The sequence below is a fragment of the Nothoprocta perdicaria genome, unplaced genomic scaffold (genome assembly GCF_003342845.1).
Source record: "Nothoprocta perdicaria isolate Ctin4 unplaced genomic scaffold, notPer1 scaffold_9, whole genome shotgun sequence".
Lineage (NCBI taxonomy): Eukaryota > Metazoa > Chordata > Aves > Tinamiformes > Tinamidae > Nothoprocta > Nothoprocta perdicaria.
In genome coordinates this window covers 6,820,882-6,843,697 of record NW_020456198.1, presented here as the reverse complement: position 1 = coordinate 6,843,697, position 22,816 = coordinate 6,820,882, and the positions used below count along the sequence as shown (strand labels likewise).

The 22,816-nt window shown below is 39.7% G+C and overlaps 1 protein-coding gene across 1 annotated transcript in view; it reads right to left on the bottom strand.

Annotated features, from left to right (window-relative positions):
• UROC1 (urocanate hydratase 1) overlaps nucleotides 1-22,816 on the bottom strand; it is a 35,149-nt gene that overhangs the window by 9,880 nt on the left and 2,453 nt on the right. The window contains exons 2-17 of the mRNA XM_026052478.1: nucleotides 18,565-18,695; nucleotides 17,920-18,013; nucleotides 17,155-17,214; nucleotides 14,619-14,747; nucleotides 13,917-13,978; nucleotides 12,895-12,961; nucleotides 12,277-12,420; nucleotides 10,017-10,105; nucleotides 8,661-8,723; nucleotides 7,756-7,935; nucleotides 6,906-7,003; nucleotides 6,580-6,652; nucleotides 5,449-5,570; nucleotides 3,246-3,316; nucleotides 2,312-2,410; nucleotides 228-327 (exon numbers count right to left, since the gene is read on the bottom strand). Coding sequence (XP_025908263.1) covers nucleotides 228-327; nucleotides 2,312-2,410; nucleotides 3,246-3,316; nucleotides 5,449-5,570; nucleotides 6,580-6,652; nucleotides 6,906-7,003; nucleotides 7,756-7,935; nucleotides 8,661-8,723; nucleotides 10,017-10,105; nucleotides 12,277-12,420; nucleotides 12,895-12,961; nucleotides 13,917-13,978; nucleotides 14,619-14,747; nucleotides 17,155-17,214; nucleotides 17,920-18,013; nucleotides 18,565-18,695 — 1,582 coding nt within the window. The remainder of the gene's footprint in view (nucleotides 1-227; nucleotides 328-2,311; nucleotides 2,411-3,245; nucleotides 3,317-5,448; nucleotides 5,571-6,579; nucleotides 6,653-6,905; nucleotides 7,004-7,755; nucleotides 7,936-8,660; nucleotides 8,724-10,016; nucleotides 10,106-12,276; nucleotides 12,421-12,894; nucleotides 12,962-13,916; nucleotides 13,979-14,618; nucleotides 14,748-17,154; nucleotides 17,215-17,919; nucleotides 18,014-18,564; nucleotides 18,696-22,816) is intronic.

Sequence of the window (22,816 nt, the reverse complement as noted above, 5' to 3'; positions counted from 1 at the left end):
TTCAAATTTATAACACCATTCTTCCAAGACTCTCATTTAACTAGGTCAGCATTCATTTCTGTATCATTTTTAAATTCTACAAAGCTTTTATGTCAAGTTCACAGGAAAGCTGATTAATTGGGATTAAAGGGTTAAACAAAAACATTTCTACAAATGTTGCATTAAAAATCTCATCTAAAGCAATTTCCTTGTTCCCTGGGCAGACAAGTCCCAGCTGTTCTGCTGACCTGCGCAGAAGGCTGATCCATCATAAACGTTTGACGTCTCTCTGTAAGGACTGTCGGTCCCACTCACATCGTGGTGATCTCGGCTGAGGACAACAGGACCCTGTAAAACAGCAGTGACAAGAGAACGGAATCTTTCATGAACCGTCAACGCTGCCAATAAAAGATCTGTTGCAGGTTATACTTCTGTCTTACCCCATTTCAGACTTCACCTGAAAACAATTTTGTTCCCTTAAGGGTGTTCCCGAAAATCCCCTGAATCTCCTCCTTGCTTTATTATTGTTTATTCCACCAGAAACGTTGTCATGTGCATGAGAGTCACCATCATTTCATAACTGAGGACAAGAGCTTGTTTTGGTGCCCTCCAAGCAAGGCAGGGAGAGGAAGGGGAAATGATGCGACTGGAGCATTTCTTTGCTGAAATTTCAAAGACATTTCAGCATGCAAAAAAAAAAAAACATTCAAAAATAGCTCTGTTTTCGCATAGTAGGAAATGTCTTTTTTTTCCCCCTCCTTTTCTCTTGGAATATTTTAAGATTAAACATAAGGTGGCAATGAGAATTAGTAATCTCATACAGCTCAGACAAGTCTATTCTTGATTTGGAATTTAACTGCCAGGACAAATCTAGATCAGCTCACAGATCTTCATTATCCTTTGCCAGGCACAGGGTTTATACAAGGGCAATTCATTCTCTTGGCATGATGGATCTGGAATTAGCTTGCATTTTATGCTGGCAATGAATTAGCAAATCAGTAAAGAGAGATGTAAGCACCCATTTTGCCAGAGAAGGAATGGTGATTTTGAAGTGAAAAAGTCCCAACAAAATCCTAAGGGCCTGGGAGTCTGACCTTGTCAGTCATCACTCCTAGGCGGTGCTCTGTCTGGTCAGGTTTATTTTTTAAGGCTAGCTTGCAGTGACGTTCATTTTTGGATTCTGAGAAGGTCAACAGTATTTGAAATATTTTAGCAAACATTTTCCAAGTAATAAAAACAGACCTTGGTTAGCTGTAATCTGTTCTCTACTTTACTTGAATTTGTCATTTTTAAAAAGATAACTACTTTATTTTGGATGTATGAGAGAGAAATGAGTGAACATGCCTAGGTCTGAGCACAAGCCAGGATGGATGCTGATTATGCCTACTTGTGAGCAATGACCAAACCCTTTCATAAGGTTTACTGTCTGAAGAATGAAAGAAAGAGCAATTTGAATCAAATTGTAACGTGAGGCTACAGATCAGTTTGAGCACTGCAAATACCAGTGGTGATTCAGCCTTATAAAAAATCATTTTTCACTAAAGGTTTGACAATTTGTTTTGGTTTTCCTGCATTACAAAACCTTAGACATGCATTCTGTCTATTCTTGGAGCTGTGTTGTAGTATCTCCTGTCTCACAACAGAATTTACTACTTTGGGGTGATGCCGCAACAAAACTATGCCAAGGGCTCTTAAACTACCCTTATCATACACATGGAAACTGAACCCATCAGCAGCATCAGATCTTCTATGGCATTAAATAAGGGTATAATTATGTGGTATCTTCAGAATTTTGGTCTGCCAGAACATCACACTGTACAGCCACATGCAATACTCATGAAAATCCTGGAAAATCCATATGTTCTTTCCATAAAATACATTTTTATCACTGCCACATATGCTCAGTGGGTTTTTTAATCAAGTAATTTAATACTATGCGCCTCTGGCATGACCTTTCTTGTTATTTGGCACAGTTGGGGCACTACTAAGTAGTCAGAGCCCCTGTCTTGTGTCTGCAGCAAATCTCCTGCAGGCAGTATGATAAACTGTGCTTGTAGGTGCTCAAATGCAAAATAAAGCAGATTTCCAACATGAAATGAAAGAGAGCATATATCAGAGTTTCTGTATGTCTCCCTTCTGTTACACCAGGCAATACTGGTGACATCAGACAGAGGAAAATTAAGTTATAATACATGCTAGCAGAATACTGGTCCCACATAAATGACATGAATTTCTGCTCTCTTTGATTCTTCTCATTCCCCTTCCCACCTGCCAACCCAGTCTTGGGTATTAAACAAAATTGCCAGGCAATATGAAATAGAAAAAAACAAACCTTAATCTTCCCTTCAGATATCGCTCGATTAATCGCCACGGCTATAGACACACGACCTCTCTGATCAGAGTACAAGATTCTAGCTTGAGAACCAACAACCTGGAAGATAAAAATGCCAGAGAGATAAGGTTCCCTGTGCAACTGGCTTATCTTCAGGTCCCAGATAAATGGAGCCATATGATTGCTTGACTCTGTAGGAGAAAACAGAGATTATTCATTCATCAATATCCAGCTTACAGGAAAAAAAAAAAAATAAATTAAGCCCCTCTTTGAACCAAGTTTTATCTCTACTCACACAATCAGTGAGATACATTTCTGTACTCAGCTGCTACTGTCCAATAAATCCCACTTTTTAAATCAACCTGATCGCTAGGCTCTAATCTCTCTATCAACAAACACGTTATCAACAGCTGAAAAGCAGAGGCTTGGGACCAGCAACAGAGAGCTGGAAAAGAAACATGACGACAAAGAATGGCAAAGAACATCTGTCCTGCACAACTCTGCTCCTCTCCAGTTCTTCCTCCACAAGTTCGTCTGGCTTCCAGATGAGGAGAGCATGCATAAACCCAACAGCGTTACCAGTTAGGTTCACAGTGTGATTCTACCCTAGACTCAAAGAAACACCACGAAGGACATTTCACAGGGTGCCGAAGGAAAGGTAGCGACAAAGGAGGGGAAGGTTGAGTCACTGGCTTGGGTCTTTCCAGGGCCAAGAGCGAATGATGTTGGAATATTTGGACATTTCCAAGATGAGGATAGGAAGGCTTCCTCTCACCCTAAATGTTTCTGTACAGCAGGGCTTTAAGTTGTCCACCCTCCTTCAGTACATACAAAGAGTTAGAGCAGTATCGTGCCCGCTCCTGCTTTTCACTCCAGCCTTCAAAACCGTGATCTGGGCCTAGGGAGGCCACCTGTGCCGGGGAGGTTGCCTTACCAAGCTGTGCCTACCAGCTTCCCGGATCCAGCGGATGTTGTCGTGGTACTGCTGCCTCACAGACGCGCTCACTTGAAAGGGAAAGCAAGGAGGAAAGCATTTTGAAAATAAGGGCAATATAGACTCAATAAAATTAAAACCATCTGACAGCACCTGGGAGTCAAATTCTCTCAGATTAAGTAGTAACATATAGAATCATTTGCAGCCTATACAGTGATTGTCATTATATATTTAGAAGAAGGTATAAAAAGTCACACTGAATGCAGCTGGGAATGATGCATCTTGCATTCAAATCTTTAGGAAACTAAATTAAAGCTTGAAATACTGGTCGTATGTCCAGCTCATGCTATGTCTTCTGGCTTTCTGCCCATCTACTAAATGCCCAGACTTTGAGCCTTTGCTAAATAAGTAGCTTTAGCAAACTCCATGATGTTGAGTTCTAAAGTCCAGTCTTATATCGGGCTAAAATAATTCATCTGAGCATGCACTAATCTCAGCAGTTGGTAATATGCACTCGAGGTTAAGTTACACTAATAAACTATTACAATGGTAAATTGGAGCACAGATTTATAACACAGTAGTAGCTCTGTACTAATTGCCCATGTGAATGTTTTTATCTCAAAAGAAAACTAAAGGTCACTCATTCCACAGTAAAATAGGGGTATATTACCTCATGTTACTATGGAATGAATGACTACAGAGAAGGATTTATCTTGGAGCAAGCTCCCCCATGTGCAAATGCACTCTGCATCCTGTTTACAGACCCATAGCTATATAGATTCATTGTCTGAGAATTATATATCATGTTTTTAACCATTCTCTAGCTTTCTCTCTTATTTATACCCACGCTGTTCCATTGCATCAATCACACAAACTGAAGAGCAGTAAAATAAAGACAGAAACATGACACATCACTCAGGGACATGATGACTCCGTCACTTTCCAGACAGCAGGAATGTGAGCTCAGAAGGTGAGGGTACAGCAGCAGCAGCCTGGAGGCTCCTTCTCTACGGGCTAAGCTGTGTTGCATCACCCTGTCCTAAGAGACCTGTGCAACTGCCGGGGCTCAGCTGACATAATACACTAAGTCACAGTGATTTGTGCACTGGAACTTTGTATTACAACCATTTCAGCGCCCGCTGTACGCCAAGATACCATATTCCACACCACTTTACAGTTCTCATCCATTTTCACATTGAATTACAGCATACACCTGGAAGTCAATTCAAAATGCTCCAGAAAAGCAAACCAGAATGTAGATTGATCCAACCTGGGACAGAGCAAAGGGTGCTTGCAGTATTTAGGTGAAATAGTAAATTTTTAATGGTCAAAATAACAGACATTTGATTGATTCCAAGAAGCACAAAGGCCCACTACATGGAAACAGAGAACTTCAGTGCTACAGGACGAGGACATCAAGTTTTTGATTGTGCTACTGTAAAAGTAGACACAGAAAAAGGCAGAAGGGTTAGGGCCCTCCACTGTAACCTGGCAGATCATGATTTATGTTTCCCAACATAGCTTCTTTGTCTCAAATCCCATCCATAAACTTGGGATAACACTGGTCCATTTTAGGGGATATGGAAAGATGAAAGTTGGTGTAATTCCTAGAGTAAAACATAGATCTATGAAGGTATTTCAGATGGGTTCTATCAGCAAATAGGATAAGGTGTTACGTGGTTATCAAATGATCTAGAAGACAAACATCAAAACTGTAATCACAAATAAATGACACTGGATGGAGCACCACATCCAGGAAATCTGGGTTCTGTCTCTGGTCTGCTTGCTAACCTCTTAAGAACCTCTCCAGGTCTCCCTGCCTCTTTTCTCTTTCTGTGAGACAGGGACAAAACAATTTAAAAACAAAGAGAACAACTCTCTAAAACCTGTTGATGAGAGACATGCCTTGCTTTAAAGTTTCAAGGTGACAAACTGCAGGAAAAGTTATAACAAGCAGAAAGAAACAATCAGAATTGCAATAGCTTTGGGATCAATAACCCCTCTACATGTTTTTATATCTTACCTTACTTTTTACATCTTGCAGTCCTTGTAGGAATTGGAGAACAAATGAAATTTTTTACCCACGTGGAATGAGCAAGAAACAACTTTTTAAGATTTCAGACAAAAGCCATCAGAAGTCACAAAACTAACTTTTCTCTCCAAAAGCATCCCCAGTTATGGGGATGTTGGGATGGTTTCCTACCTCCCCTACGTATGGAGTCCTCCAGCACAGACATGGCGATTGAGTCAGTGGTGGCAAGGTCCTGTGGGTCACCTGAGGTGCAAACCCAGCGAAATGGGCCAAATCCCAGGGAAAAAATGTCCCTGAGAAGAGAATATGTTTCATTAGGAGATAGTTGAAATTCTTTCCTTATTTATCCTGGCTGCTAGCAGTGCTTTTCTTTCATTAGCTGGAGATGGAAGAATTTGAAACATTTTGAATGAACTAATCTAAACAGAAGCATCAGAGACCATTAATTCAGAAACTAAACAGTGCTGTTTCATGCAGCCATCAAATGGTGTACAAAAACTTGCAGGCAGACCTGAATTTTCATAGCAATGCTAAGCAACGCAGACAAAAACATGCATCAGAGGATCTGGTTTTTGGGGTATTTGGGGTTTTTTTGTTGTTTCTTTTTTTTTAATTTGTTCTCTTCTTAAACTAATTACGAGTGCATCTACACTATCATACAAGTTTAGGTCTGAACAAATGCCCAAATCAGACTCACTTGTTGTTTATAGACAATAGTAAAACACACTTCACTTGAGCTCCGGAGGAAGAGATCTAATCTGAGTGGTGCTTCACCATGTCTAGCCTAGCACCATGTTTAAGCCTTTATTCACATGGTCTAGACAAGCTAAGCATGAGTCAGGGAAAAAAGTTGTCACAACTCAGTCGCCCAACAGATCATACGGCCTGTAGGAAAAGCTGAGCTCAGGAGGAGAGCTTGGGTAGAGAGCACAGTCAACAGCACAGATGAAAAAGAATGCTCTTTCAGGCCTGCTTTAAAAATTCAGTGTTGGAATTGAGCTACACTGCTCTGCTACAGCACACTCATTCTACAAACCTAGAGGTGATGTTGCAGATAGTTTGAGACTGACTTGCCCGTTCTCCTAAACCACAAACATACACATTAATCCAGAACAGAGAAAAAGGCAACCAATCCTGACCTAACACTTGTGAGATGAAGTTTCCTGCTGTTCACTCAACATTATCCATAGCACACAGCAAGATTTGCACTAGTAAGTGGAGTCTATACTAATCTCCCTTTCCCTGCAGAAGTAGCTTATGACTCCTTCTGGAGTGCTTTGTTCCAAGCTCTGCCCAACGTACCCCATGATGTGCTGCACGTAGGAAGGATATCGGAATTCTGTTTTATTGGCTCCTCGTTTCTCAACATCAGCACCTAGAAAAGGATTCAAAAGGTCCATAAATAGATGAAAAAACTGTGAAATATAAAACCAGACTACCCTAGGGTTCCTATGAAGGATTTAGTCTAGCCAGAAAAAAAGGTTTTCTTAAAATTCAGCATGAGAAGAGAGATTAAACAAATCAGCATAATACTGGCCAGTCAGTCCTATCCTAGCAAAATATAGGGCTAGGAAGACGTACTTTGAATTAACTTTTGTTTCTGTCTGAAGACTCCAATATCTACTCACCAGCCCTCTGAGCTTCCAAAAGAAAAGCGTTGCCGTAATCCCAGAAAAACATGCCTTTATCAGCTAGTCTGTTAATAGCAGCCACTTGTCTCCTCAAACTGAAAAAGGAAAACAGTTGTCCTTGAAATTGATAAAATCTTACAAAGAATATCATGAAGTCACTAATGCCATGAGGAGGAAGGGATGGAAAACATATTGATTTGAAAAATCTCAGAGAAATCCAGACATAATATCAACATATGTCCATTCTCTATAGAACCTGTTATGCCCAAATCCTTAAGTGGTCTACAATCATCAAGAGAACTTAATTGTTGAGATATGGGGCAATTAATAGAAAGGAGTCTGTCTCCTCCTTATATCCTTACCCAAAGATCTACTACTAGCCAAAGCTGATGGACATTGTGGCTCATCGATTGCAGTCATCTCATCAGTAAACTTAAACTGCTAGGTAAAATTACATCCAAATATTTACTATCCTGCATGTTTAAAACCTAATGTAGTTTAGTAATTTATAGAAGATAAATATATTGCCCGTTTTCGGACCTTAGATCACATACCTTAGAGACTATGCCTGAAATGGTGGGTAGGCAGTTCTACCAGATTCTAAGTAACAGTTATGTACGTGCAAAATCAAGGGCTATTAGTAAAAAAATAACTTTACCTGAGCTATTAGTGAAAACACAACAGTTTTCAACAACACAACAGTTTTACCCCAGACTTCTACTGAAATATCAAAAAGTAGAGCCAAATACGATGATTCAGTGAGTCTTCTTAAGGGAAGGAAAACTCTGATCAACTTGGAGAGCAACTGACTATAAAGGTTAAAAAGTATTCTCACTAAAACATTTACCTTTCTTGTACCAGAGTTCGGAACTTCCCCGGACTAGTGGACAGGAGCTGCTTTGCTTCCTCAAAGCTGAGTTGAACCGGGTAGTATCCGCCGCTGAATGGGTTATGACATGAAGTCTGGTCAGATCCCAGATCGACTAGCAGCTCTCCAGTTGTGTCCAGCTCATACACGAGCCTCTCCCTGGAGGAAGGTAAGACAGAGGGCTTGAACAGGAGCAATTGTTCCACTTTCCTGTTCTTCCAGGTGAACATCAATCGCTTCAAGGAGAAGCTTCTGCATCCCAAAACACTATTTATAAAGGCATGCTCTTGGCAGGCTAAGTCTATTTTAGGAGTTGAGAGATGGAAAGTGATGATAAAAATTTAGAAAGACTAGTAAATTTTATATTAAATATTTCCCTATACAGGGACACTGATAGATAAGTCTGATATACTGGTATGACATACCACGAGATATACTGGTCCATCTCAACTGTTGGTATATTGGGTAACATCAAGATTAACTACCAACAAAGCCTCAAGAGTGCCAGAATTTCTATCCATCATCTGATTGTTATTATTCAACCGCTATTTCATTATTTCTATTCTTCAATAAAGCCAGAGACATTTTCTTGATATCCAGTCAGCCAAAGGTGGGGATAAAGGGGATTCCTTCTCAAACGGAGAAATGTATCAGAGTGATTTCTTTCCTTAAAATATTCATTGCTCCATGAGAAAAAGGCGTATGTGCATGGGAAACAACAAAGAATCAGGACACAATATCCCTCTTTTGATAATTCTTTTTTTTTGTGAACATCTAGAGTCATAAACATAGCACTAAATTAGGAATTCTTCTATGGCAAATTTTGGGAACTAATTTCAAGCTAACAAGGCAAAGCACTTATATGTCAATTACCTACAACTTACCACAGATCTACCACATTCCCATGGTAACCCAAACTAAGGGCAATTTTATTTTTTCTTGCATCTCTAAAATAGAATAAAAAAAAAAAAGACTGGTTGACGACCATACATCACACAAATAATTTGCAATGCACAAATCGCATGCACAGTAAACAACAACAAAGTTTTAGGTACTTTCAAACACTCATCTAGGCAACTGACACTAGAACAAAAGACATTCTTTCATTTGAATATCTCTGAACAGAAGTTTAGATATTCAAACAATGCAAAGGCAAGTAAGAATGGAGGGGCATTGATTATTTGCATTTTCTGAGAAAAAGAAATCTCCAAAAAATTTCATAGCAATCAGTTTGCTACCTTCCCTTAATTTTCTGGGACATCACCAATAACTTGGGCAGAGACATATAACCCTAGGGTTTGAGGTGGGTAGTGGCTCCTGGTTCCATGTAGAAGGTTTCATAGCACTGCCTTGAAAGCTCTACCTGCTGACAAGGGCAGCTCCAGCTACCAACACCACAATCTAATTCTCACTGAATTTAGGTGCAGTCTGTAGCAGACTCCAACCTGAGGATTCTCCCACCTTCCACATTTTGATACTCTCTTGCTCCAGACTGGAGCTCGATGGCCTGCTCCTTCTCCTTGACAGCATGCCTCTTTCCTCCTCCTCTGCATAGAAGCTGAAGGGAAGCCATAGCCTACCCATTCACATAATACAAAAAAATCAGCAATGATTTTAATTCACAGGCTCAAAATGTGACCGCGAGGCTCTTCTAAGCATCACTTGCTGTCAGGTGCACATCCTCATGGAGCAGCCATGCAGCATTGCTTGGATGGCTTCATCTGAGCCTGCTCTATTGTTGCCTTGTGAAAGAAGAGCATTTTAAAAATACATCAGGAGAAAAAACAATAGAGGAAATTAGTGCACTGAATTTGTGATAGTTTGGCCTGATCCTCTTTTCATTTTCCAGATATAAAGCAAAACCATCTCCTGTTCTGAAAGGATATTATCAAGCTAAAGAAATACACAAAGACCCTGGATCCACAGATATATATTCTTTTGACCTCTATGCAATTGTCAATCTTTGATTTCAGAATACTTGAGTAATTCTTCAAGTGCAATATTATTTGTAATTGCTGTATGTATATACCTGAAATGGAAGACATTTAATATACTATAAACCAAAGGATAAGCACTGGTCATGGTGTTGCCTACTAATAATGACAAAACTGATGGATTTGCATCAAAGAACAGATCTAGGATAAGAAGATGTGTCCCTTAGGCCTTCCTCCATGCTCATTAAAATTGCAAATTAGAATTAAAGAGCAGAGAAAGTCCCTATATTATGTTACAAGTTATACCTGAGGCGAGCAATGCAGTGGTCCAGGTTATTAGAGATTTCCATCAGCCACCCTTGCTTGTAACGTTTCAAAAGTGCTGCTTCATCAACCTAAAACAAATGGCAGAAATCTTAAAACTCCTATTTCTCCCATCCAGTGACTTATTTTCACTTTTTCAAATAGCCTGAAAGAAAGAGTAGCAAATCTGTGAAGAGAATAGCCTTGCATTGGCCTTAAAAAGATGGAGCACATGTTACTTTACATTTCTGTTATTAATCAGTTCCATTATTTCAGGCTAGAAGTGAGACAAGAGAAAAAAATTTTGATCTGTCCCTTCTGAGACTCATTTTGCAAAACGAAACTTCTTGTTAAAATAGTATAGGATATTTTCCTTTTTAAAAAAAAAACACTTTTTCATGATTCTAATGATAAGTGATAGTAATAAGCTACCAAAATGTTTAATTAACATGTAAATAAATATGTTCCATATTCAAGAGTTGCCTGGAGTTCAAGAAACCTCTTTCCCAATAATTCAAAGCACAAGAAACCTTCCATCGATTCCTACATGATTAATAAAGGCTATCCTACCAACCCCCCAGGTTATGATAATGTCACTGCCAATGGAATTATTCACTGAGAAGTCAGGTATGGAGGCAGACAGCTTCCTTGGGAATTATTTAAATCAACACAGGCAGAGAAGATTAAATGGTCTGTATGAATTATCAGAATTTCGTTTATTTAAAGCACAGAATAGCAAAGATAAGACTTAAATCTGACACCATTTCCTAAATATTCCAATTCAGGCCACTCTTACTAGGCTTAGACCTGCTTTCACAGCCATGCTAGCTTCTACTGCATCACATTTTCAGAAAAAATGCCTTTTTTGAAAAAACGAATATTTCAGTAGTTTAAAAAGGCTGCACAAACATAGTGAACTAATGTCACCTCCTGTGTAACGCCGTAGAGCTCAGCACAGCTCACAGGAGCCTGCCTGCCCCTCTACGCAGAGATTTCATTTAAATTACACGCCGCTTCACGTCAAACAGAAGAGGTAAGAGACTCACACCATTAATCCTTCTGTCTGAGCTTTGGGAGCCCTGGCTGACAAAATGACATCTCTTGCACAATTCATCAGCGTCATTTGCATAAAGAGTTCCTTTAAGTAAATAATATGTACATATATTTAGCTACCCACATGTGTTCCTGAGACTCATTTCCGACAAGGATCATCTCACAGGAGATAAAAAACAGGCGATATTCAATCTCCTGAACAAAATCATCTGCAGCCGTAGAGATGAAAAGGACAAAAGGCTGCTGCAAATACCATTCACTGGAATCCCTCCTTTGTATTCTAGCATTTGGAAGATCATGACGATAGAGTAGAAGTCTGGATAAGACCATTTACTCAATAATAATAATTTATTCCATAATAAATTGAGTAAATTTATTTCACCAGCAGGGAATACCTGATGAGATGCCAAACGCGTGCAAAGCTAACGGTGTGCTAACAAAAAAATGCTTTTGCACCATCGTTGCAAACTGGATGAAATTCTGGCATTCCATGAATAAGACCTCAGCTAGTCACAGCAGGTCAGATTTACTGCATGCCACGTGGCAGTCTGACCCATAATGTTTTGAAGCTTAATTATAATTACCACGGGCCAGACTGCAATATTCTTACACCTTTCATTATAGCAAATGACATGCCTACAGCAGAGGTCTGCCCGCTAATTCTCTTTAAAAGCTACTTCAGCTGAGAAGGCTGAACTCCCACTCGAGTCTACTCTGACTGCAGCTTGGTTGTCAAAAATCTCTTGTTCTCTGGAGTAAGAAGAGTTCATGCTACAGATACTCCAAAGAGCTCACCACATTTTGGTCACTCCTGTATCTGCTCTAGCACAAATGCTGTCCCAGTGTATTGATTAAAAGGTTGCCATGATGGAAAAAGGCATGAAGGAAAAAGGCAGGGAAGTCTTGTTTCTCAGTAGCTAGAAATCCAGTTCATTAAAACATAAGATATTCATTGCTACAGTCAGATAATTGCAGAAAAATATTTTGAAATATTTTTTTTGCCATTTTCCATCTCATTTGATAGAATAAAACCTTGCAATAAATACTGTAGCTGCAAAATATAGATATCAGAAGATCCTAAGGTTACTTTAATTTTAGGCAAGTTTAGGCACTTGAAACATATAGACATATATAGTTATCAGGGGCATGGTACTGATGTTTAAGACTATATATGATGGTGATGACAGAAGGAAAGGAGCATTGCTCTCACCTCTGCGATGATCCCCACGCACCCAGCAATGACTGCAGCCTTCGCTTGAGCCCCACTCATCCCTCCAAGACCAGAGGTAACAAACACCTTTCCAGACAGGTCTTCCACTTTCAGGTAGCGCCGGCCTGCGTTCAGCACCGTGAGCTGCACACAACACAACACAGCAGCTATTTTGAGCAATTTTCCTAGAGTTCTTGGAATTTAAACATTTAACACTATGCATTCCTAATGATTTTCCATACTGGATAGATATTTTTAAACACATGACTGTTTGCAGGCAGGACTGCCTGAGGTGCTCAAAGGCATTGGGGTTTTTATATTTGAATAATCTTTTCATTCCCCCTGCAAACAGTTTGAAGCAGCAGAATTATTCCTGAACATCTGGTCAATTCAATTCTTCATTTGCTGTAGCTAGACATGAGCTCAAATTGAAACCTTGATTACATATCTTTTTGAAGTTTTGATTCTGGATAAGGACACTACTTGTTTATTTATTTAAGGAAGAAGTAGACAGAATTTCTTTGCATCCTGCCCACAGCAATCCATTCCACTCCAGGCACCAGGAGATAACTCTCCTCCAATAGCTCTGCACAAATGGATCTTTTCCCAATTTCTTACCACAGTCCCATGGACTATCCCCTGGGGCCCAATGTAGCAGTAGCTCCCTGCAGTCATCTGACCATACCTAGGAACAAACACATGGAATGAGGTCTGTATATATCTATATGGCTTCAGTATAATAAAAGTAATCATGTCCTGTGCCTATATTTGTTATTAAAGATGTGATATTATGAAATTCCCAACTTAGCTGAGTTCCTTCTCAGAGAGAAAGTTCACTGACACATTTTCAGAGTAACATTTAGCTCTCTATATGTCTGAGTTCATCTGGCAAAACTACATGGATGAAAGGAATAAATGGAAATTTAGTGCTGGCATTTAGCACAGTGACTAGGACAAAAGGAAACACTTCTCCACATTGCTAGCATCTTTATGTAATTAGTTTTCAGTGGAACTCTTCCTAAGTCAGATAGTTGCTTTTGGGGTAACATTCCCAAAAGCAACTTTCTCCATGCTGCTATTAAATTCCCTAGAAGGGTGGCAATCATCATTCTGTGCTTATGCCCTTTCACTTCTGGTTTCCTCACTTGAACACATCTCCAGTAGTTTTTACTGACTCTCTCCATGGTACGCAACCCTCTGTTCATCAACTAGATGCATAATAAAAATAGGAGGCAAATAATTCTTAAAAATACACATATATAACTTTCTACCTCAAAGTCTTAGTATAATCAAAGAGAAGCTTCTACTAACTTGTATTCTCCCTATAGATTACAGCAAAACCTCTGCAAAGGGGAATTAGCCAGTCTTGCAAGTAGGTTTTGATTAAGGCTTTGGGCTGTAATTCAGCCAAAACATACATATAAACCTAATCAAGTCCAGTGAGTCTCAACTACATCCTTACATATGTGGCTGAACACAGCTTGAAATACTCAGTAATTCCACTTAAGTGTTCATTAATGCTTTGCAGCATCAGGAGGTCGGCTGAAACTCCTCTGCACTAGAAATCTTAATCAAGCAGTGGCTGATATTTAAATTACGTTTTAGTTCTGATATATTTTAATAGCAATGTATTATCTTACATTGTTACTCCCAAAGCAAACATCTTCTCATATTCATCTCTAGTTGAATAGTTGGGAATAACCTAAGAAAACAATCAGATAAGCAAATTAGAGATTTAAGGAGATATTTTCCATGGGCCAAATTTTCTAACTATGGTCACATATAGAAAAATAGAGAAAAGGAGTAGGAGTAAGGCAGGTCTTTTATTCCATATACTCCAGTATTACAAATTAAGTGTCTGGTCTTCCTGGCAATATGATGGTCATGCAAGTTTTGAGGAAAGCATATTTCTATGCTCAAGACGAGTCCAGTGAAATGAAAAGTGAATGGACAAGGAGCCTGGAAAGGAACCGTTAGATCCAATTGTCCAACTTGCCTTCAGAATAAAGCAGTCCAGATATCTGAGCATCTGATCAATAATCATCAGTTTGCCTATTGAGGGCTTTTATATGCCCCAAATTGAACCTGACTGAACTGTTTTAGTCAGGAGCGTATGCAGCTTGGACTCAGACAAAATAGTTGTTGTTCATTCCTTCCATCCCTGAAGTTCAACACACTTGAGGTAAGGGGGACTGTATTGGAAAAAAGCAGTGCAGAATTTGGATCAGAGGTTCTCCTGTATGCTTTCCTAAGTTCAGATTGCACCACTAATGTCTCAACTGAGCAAACACTTGAAACCAAGCAGAAAAGAAAGAAAAAGAGAAAGCAAGATTAATACCTACCATGCCATTAGTAATGATCAATCGAGGAGCAGACTGATGGCTGGGAAAGAGTCCCAGAGGATGCCCGCTGTACATCACCAATGTTTGCTCTTCGGTCATCTCAGACAAATAGTGCATGACCAACCAGAACTGAAAGAGAGAACCCATTTCTATCTCACATTGATGTTTCTTCAGCAATCTCACAAGCTTTGAGTGCAGAAGGCAGCTATAGAGATAACAAGGTGTAGCTGTATCTGGAATACAAGCAGCCAAAGCTCTCATCCCATTCTTGCTTTTAACAAAGTCTATTAAGAGACATCATTTAACATGAAACATTAATCATAGAATAGTTAAGCTTGGAAGGGACCTCTAGAGATCATTGAGTCCAACCTCCACTGACTAGCAATGGTGTGAATAAGCTTAAGAACACTTTCTCCAGTACAAACCCCAGAAACGCTCTGCTAGCCTTTTAATGCATCATTTTAGAGCTACTCTAATTTTATCGTGATGTTAACCATCGGATATGGCACTCAAAATAGATATTACTCAAGCTACACCAAAAAGTAGAATTTGACATTCTAAACTGCCTGCAGAATCAGCTCACATGCATTACTGTCTATTACAAAGCCCAGCATTCCCTGCTATTTGAAGCCAGTTCCTCCTGACAAATTTCCAAGCTGAGCTTAACAAGCTAATTCAGGTAGGAAAGAGTCACTTTTTTTTTTTTGATTTGGTTTTGTTTCATGAGAAGTGTTGACTAGTGCAATTCTTGTCCTGGGACAGAGAAGATAACAGACTGAATTTAGCAAACTGGGGAAAAAGTGCAACAATAGAAAAACCTGAAAGTCAGTTAGATCTTGCTGCATTTTATGCACAACAAACCAATTTTCAGATAATTAAAGAAAGAAGACCTTGCCTGCCTTTCCTAGATCAAAGAACTGTACAAGACAGTTCTGTTGCCTTGAGGCTGACAAAGTTGGTAAGGGGGAAATGTAGCTCTAGCCACCGTCATTTAGAAAACCATTCAGAAGCAGGCACAGGGCTTCGGGGAAGAAACTCCACATTTTCCTCAGTTATTTTGCAATGACATAAACTGACGAAAAGTGTGTTGTTTGAGGCATAAACAAAGAACAAGACGTTCCACCATAACGGAATCATTCATGTGGTTGCTCCGCTAAGTAACCAGAAACAAAAAGGTATTGTTTGCTCCGCTGCAAAACTAAAGCAGGTCGCAGCTCCCTTTAACCTCAGTGAGAACAAGGGAAAAGGCAGGCTATTTCTGAGCTTGGCAGTGCTTCCATTTCACTTCGTAGTGAAACATCTGCCTAAGGGATGTCAGCATATTAATGCTACTATAGGAGATGCTGGTATTGCTCACATGCAGGCTGCTGTAAATCCTTCATGCATTGATTAACTGATCAATGCACAGGGTAAAGAAGTGTTGTGCATTGCCATGGTACCTCTTTGAAAGAGACAGAAGTTGAGTTTGAGTTTTGCCTGAAAAAATCACCCAAGATTTCCATTTCACTTTAATTTAACAGATTAGGAAACTGAGGCTTAAGCAAGGCCTTGGCCACAGATGAACAGCAGTCCAATGGGGAAGAAAATCAGGTCTCAGTCCTGTGCTAAAGTCAGAAATTCATTACTTCTCCCTAAGTCAGAACATCATTCACAAGTTACACTTGCTTGCATTTTTTTAATGGCCAAGAAGTCAAATTTTGGGAAAGATACAATAAGGTCTATGGAACACCCCTCTGGACTGAAGCTCACACTGCAGATCAGCTTTTGGTTATTCAACCTGAAGAGCTGAGGGTCTTTCCAGCCTTGAGGCATGACACTGTCCTTCAGGTTGATGCTCCTTTCCTCCTGTGCCATAACTGTCCCACAGATATCTGTGGGATATCTGCCACATCTGTCCCACTGCAAAATCCATTGCCCCTCTCCATTTGTCGGATTTAGACAGGACTTTACCCACCAGAGATCAGAGGTAACATCCTTAGATCTGAAAGCAAAGTGCACTAAGATCTGACCAGGTAGTACCTGAACATTCACAGCGAATTTATGATAGATTGGAAGGTGACTCAGGATAAAAATCTTAAATCAAACTCCTTTGCCCTTTCTTAAAGAAAATCTGTATTATTTATTCCATTACTTGTGAAATACTTTGCAAAAATACCAGAAACAAGCAAACAAAAGACGTATTTTGTTTTCTGGCATTCAGTTTGCCTCTCAAAATTTTTCTGTGAAACAGAGGCTCATACAAAGGCAGCAGGAAAAACAAAACAAAATCAAACCCCTGTTCTTCCTATCATCATACACAGCTTGATACTTTAAACTGCAATATTTCTACCGGCCTGTCTGTGCTCTTCTTACTAAATAAAGCTCTCCCCATCTATGCAGTTCATAACCGAGCATTCATCTATCCAGACAGGATGTTTTGGAGTATTTTGAGACAATGACTGCCAAGAATTGTCACAAACTCTGCCTAAGCAGAACGTGCTTGGGGGAGGGTGAAACGGGTTTTATGAAACGAGTTACCAAAGTAGCTGTGTCCTACCTGCGCCCAGTTGCTGAAGACCTGACCATTTCCTCCATAAGTGACAAGTTCCTGGGGAAACTGAGAAAAGGAATTCAACAATATTATAGCGAAGGAATTTCTGGAAATGTTTCAGAATATATCCTGTCATTTGAAAAATAAAAATCTCCGTTACAGATCTTTTCTACAGCTTATTGCATTAATACCCTGTAGATGTAACCCTCTAGTAAATCTGTCCTTGAGAAATGAGCTTGCAAAGCTGTAGAAAGCATCAACATCATTTTTTTTCAATATATGAGGTAGAAGCTACACACCAAGAGCTGAACTCTACTTATTGCACAAGCAGTGACCAAGCTCTCATACCTAATGGGAGCTGAAGACATTTCATTGGCATTAAAGGAGGTCTTTAAAGTCAGAGCCAGGACCAGGGTCCACAGTGCAGAATTAAATCCATGTACAGAAGCAAATCTAAGAACTTAATACAAGGAATCAGCATAGCCCTAAGAAGAGTGCAAGAGATGCATAACTGCACATTAGTCCCTTTGGGTCTAGCCTCAGAAGTGACCACCCTACTCTCCATATAGGAGATGTGGCACAGAACTAGCAAAAGGCTAATGAACAACTAAAAACCTGTTCAAAGTTGAGGGAGAATCATCTGCGCAGATTAATTTCACCCCTTTTGCCTGAACTTTTAATTTTTATATAAACACATGCAGGAAATAATTTGCAGGCTTGCTTCTATTAATGTGAATGCTTTCCAGCTTTCTCATTTTCACTGTGCCTTACCTGAGCCACCGAGGGATCCAGATTATTCATGATCATCAGCATAATAGCAGCAGCTGATTTGGTCTTGCAAGGATATTCTTCTATGGGATACGCCCTGCAAGAGTATCCACCAAGCTTGAGAAAGACACTTCAACTCACAGATAAAGACAACAAGAAAATATCACACAGAAATCTCTGAATGCCAAATTGCCTCCAGTTACAGGAATTTTTCTTCAGAAGGGAAGAAACTAAAAGGAGAAAGTGCAAATCTGAAATGATGTGTACAAGCAAATCGGGTTTCAACTACCAGAACTAAGCAAAGAAAACTAAGAAAGAAATTGGATTCTGCCTATCCTTTGCCAAGTCATTTAATCACAAGTGCTCATAAATATGGTGGCCATGACTTCTCTCTGCCTCCTAGCCTGGATTATTCGGAGAATTGGTCTCTGTATCCCAACTGCCAGGATGAGCAGCCACATCCTGCAACACCAAGGAAAACTTTAGCAATATAAGTTGCTTGTAGGCTCAGAAACCTTACTATTTAAGATTCTATCCAAGGGAAAAAAAAGTTGGAATTTCAGTGCCAAAGAAACTCTCAAAGATACAGCTAGTTAGGAGAAATATGGGAGGTGCAATGCAACAAACTGTGAATGCTGTAGTCCTTACCTCATCTCAATATCTGGATAGAATCTGTACATATATATATGTCCATACAGCCTGAGTTCCTCGGCAAATTCCGCTGCTAGTATCCTTTGTATTTCGGGTGGGAAATAACGCAAGGCATTACGCAAAGCCAGCTGCCAAAAGAAAAACCAGGTGACACACAAACACAGAAAACAAGAGAAATGGAGGTAAGCAGATGGACCTGAGCTTTCAGCAGAATCATCTGGAAGCCTGCCCAGGATAACATAGTCCTGACTTTTACAGGCCAAGCTCATACTGGAGGAGCCACCATTCCTTCTTCACTCTCGAAATGTCTCCATCTGCATCTTCCCTTGTAAATCAAATTTACAGCTGAGTACGGGGTGGCTGTGAGAGTTTTTGGAGGTTTATTAGGTAGCACTCAATCCTATAGATCAGAAAGGGACAAATTCTCTCTCACAGTGCTAGGGGGCACTGAACTACCAAGAAAAATATTGTTCAACTATCGTTAATCTGAGAGCCTGAACTGCTAGAGATATTGAAGACCCTACTGTACATTTCATTCAAGTAAGGGATCTTGGCCATCAATTATATAAGTTGGTCCCAGATTAAGATGTTTTGGGGCAAAGTTTTATATATAGATATAGATAAATACAAAGACACGCCACATTTAGCATTCTAATATATTGCAGAAGATAGTAGTTGACACTTACTGAAGCTACATGCATCAATTCTAAATTAGGTAAAGTGAGTAGTAAGCACTGATTTAGTTCAGTAAGCACTGAACTAAATGATACTAAGAGGTTTATACTCTCTACTGCTTTCAAAGACATTACCCACAATTTGCAAAGTACAGTGTGTCCTTTGGGACGAAAGAAACCATAAATAAATCACAATCCTTAGTAACAGTCGTGGCTGCATATTTCATGTTCCATTTGTTTAAAACCATAATGAGCATAAAGATTTTGTAATCTTTAAGAAAGCCAATTGCATGCAAAAATATTAAATGATCCTGCAGATTGCCCTACAAATGGCAGCAATAATTAAACAACTCTCAGTTGAAGAGACTCACAAAGGACACAAAACTTCACAGCTTCACTAAGCTGATTTCTAAGTATTGAGTGAGGGCAGAAAGAAAACAAGTTTGCTTCTAGATCTGCTAAGAGTCTAACCAGGAAAACCCAGATTTGAAGAGGGCTGATATTCCCAGGCTTGAAGCACCTGCTGTTGGCAGCTCAGAGAGTCATGGAAGCAAGATTTTCCTGCAGGGAATAAAGGTATTTCTTGTAATACCAAAAATGTGATAATAAGATTAGAGAAAAGGCATCTAGATCCCCCGAGTTTTGTCACCTTTACTATCTTTATTGCTCTGAGAGAAGAAAATGCCCTGGCTAAAAGTCCCAATAAACTCTACAAATTCCTTGTTTTGGCTCAGGAATAAACCTTTTGTAGATTTTATAGATGGTATGGTTTGGACCTCATGGTCAGAGTCCTCCAGTTACTTTATCATCAGAGACTGCCCGTGCCACTTAACTTCGAGAGGCCATAACAGTGTTTCTACCCTACTGCCCGAGTGTTCTTGTTGACATACTCACTACTGAACACACATAGGTCAAATAGTTTTGGATCAGTGAAACTATGTTGATTGACACCACATGAGCATCAGACTTGTAAACTTCACACAGAGAATGACAAGGGGGAAAAAACCTATTTACCAGACTAGAAAATGCAGTGCTACATCCCCTGCAAGAGCAAAATCAAGTTCTACAAAAGGAACAAGTGTCATCTTTTGAAATGAAAAAATGTCGCCCCATTTGGCATTTTGGACACCTATAAGAAGCACAGAAAACAACCTGGATGAAAACATTTTTGTTTCCAATATGGTAAAGATCACCCAAGCTTTGACCAGTATTTTTTGTATTATAACGAATTTTCATATTTACCTTAAAAATAAGTGCAAGCAAAATCTGGTTGCATTTTCAAACAAATTCACTTAACCAGAGCCTCTGCCCTGTTAGTGTTCCGTGTTAACAGAAGCCTGAATTTTGATGATTCAAGCATTAAAGAAACATGAATTCTGATGCTACGTGAAGGGCAGGAAGGGCTCCTGGGCGGTGTAGACAATAGAGAGCTGATGTTATAAAAAGGGTCTAAGACAATGGCTTGTTTAGCCTAGAAGAACAAAGGTGGCATTTGATTGCTGTCTCGCTGCAGGATAAATGTCAAAGCAGGAAGGCACTTCAGGGAAATGCGGGAAGAGGAATAAATAGCTATTAATTAGCCATGAAGGAGCAGTTTTCAAATTAGAAGAATTTAAATATAAGGTTCTGAAAGAGCCTCTTAATAGGAGAGGCAGAACCCTTAAATGGTTAGATGGAGCCTATCAGGTTTATGAAGAGGGAATTGCTACATGTATCTAGATTAATTTTCTGTATTCATTATTAAATCAAACTGTATAATAACCTCAGAAATGCACTCAAGGACTGTATTTAAATAGACTGATCATCATGTTTTTGCAGAAAGGAAAAACAAGGCCAACTGTTTTTTATATTTCATTAAAGAACCATAATAAATTTTAACCTAACCTTTATACAGGGCAAATTTTAGACATTCTGGGTCTGATATCCACAAGGTGTTACTCTTGTTTTTAAGCTTCCTCTCACAGCAGCTTAAGCTACATGCTCTTAGTATCTCTAAAAATCAGGTTCAGAGTTCAATGGAATTTGAAAAATCAATGGTGATTATAGTCCTAAACCTGTTTGGTCATTTTGAGAGTCCCCGATTCAGCTCAGCACAATGCAGGTATTTGGTGCCGAGTCTTCCTCTCAGATCTGCCAAGTGCATCTAATGCTTCTCTCATGGTTAAGCTCTCACTAGTAGACTGTCTTTTTGTACTTAATGGCATTCAAACAGCAAAACATGATCCTGCTGCCGTTGAATCAAGAGTCAGAACTCATCAACATCAACTCATCAACATGAGGTAGTCAAAAGAGTCCATGAAACTCTGCTTCAGTCAATCAACTGTATCTTTGTCACGGGAGTCTCTTGAGAAATCAAATCAGCCTCTTGTTAATTGGTTCTTGTTGAAGAGCTGGTGCCTCTTCAAAGTGAATGGCGTTCATTTTCTTCCCAAACAACACCAGGACTTCCAATTTAAGGATCTTAAGACACTTTATAAATATCAAGTTCTGCAGTCTACCATTTTACTAAGGGGAAAGTAAAACACAAAGAGCAAGCGATCAGTTCAACTGTCCACATATTAGCTCTCCTGTCTTTTCCCAGTGAAGATATTGTTTGCCTTCCATCTGTTTTACATCTGGTGATAGCCAGATCCCAAATCATTAATGGAACTATTCCCTAAGCAGCAACTGTAAGAGATTGCTATTTCATCTATTATTTTCCCTAGACAGGTCTCAGTTCAGACCACTTCACAAGGAAGAAGGGTCACTTCTGATGAGCCATCCCTATAAACGCACCATTGACTGTGAAAGTTCATTTCTTTACCACAGCATTATAAAAGACGAGCTAGTACCTGACCTTCCCAATCCATGTATAAGCTTTTTGAAAGTGGCTTCATTTCCAGTTGGGTAAAGCAGTCATCAAGGGCAAAAGTCCTCCTTCTTCATCAGTAACACCAACAGGATCTTCAGGTATTATACAGCCTCACAATACTTCCAGCTATGATTTTTAGCTCTTTATACCAGGATGTCATGAAGCAGCCAGCATAGCTAACAAATGCAGAGCCAAGACAAAACAGGCAGAAGGGCAGAGGTCTCACCAGCCAGGGCCCCATCCCACAGCAAGGAGAGCAGAGCAGTGTAGGAAAGGCCAGGAGCAACAGCCAGCTTCAACCAAGAATCCAGATCACCAGGCAAGGTTGGGGTGATGAGGCAGGTCAAAGCTGAAGCCAAGAACACGAGTCATGATCAGGTCTGGTGACAATAAGCAGTCAGACACAGTCCAGAGATCACCAGGCCAGTTCACAGAGACAAGGAAAGTCTAAGGTCACCCTGAGAAGAAAGCCTAGGGTCCAGATCAACAAGGTCTATGGCCACAAAGAACTATAGCTGAGCTAGAAGCCAGTATTCCTACCACATAGCTCAGAAAGAAAAGCCTAAGACTGAGCTTAAATGGAGTCCCTGGGCCCATAGCATAGGTGGAAGCCCCAAGTGAGGCTGATTGGGCTTGTTAAAGGCCTATTAGTGGCCTCAGGGCTCAGATACCATGAGAACACAAAGTAAAATAAATTAGCAACAAATGATGATGATGATGATGA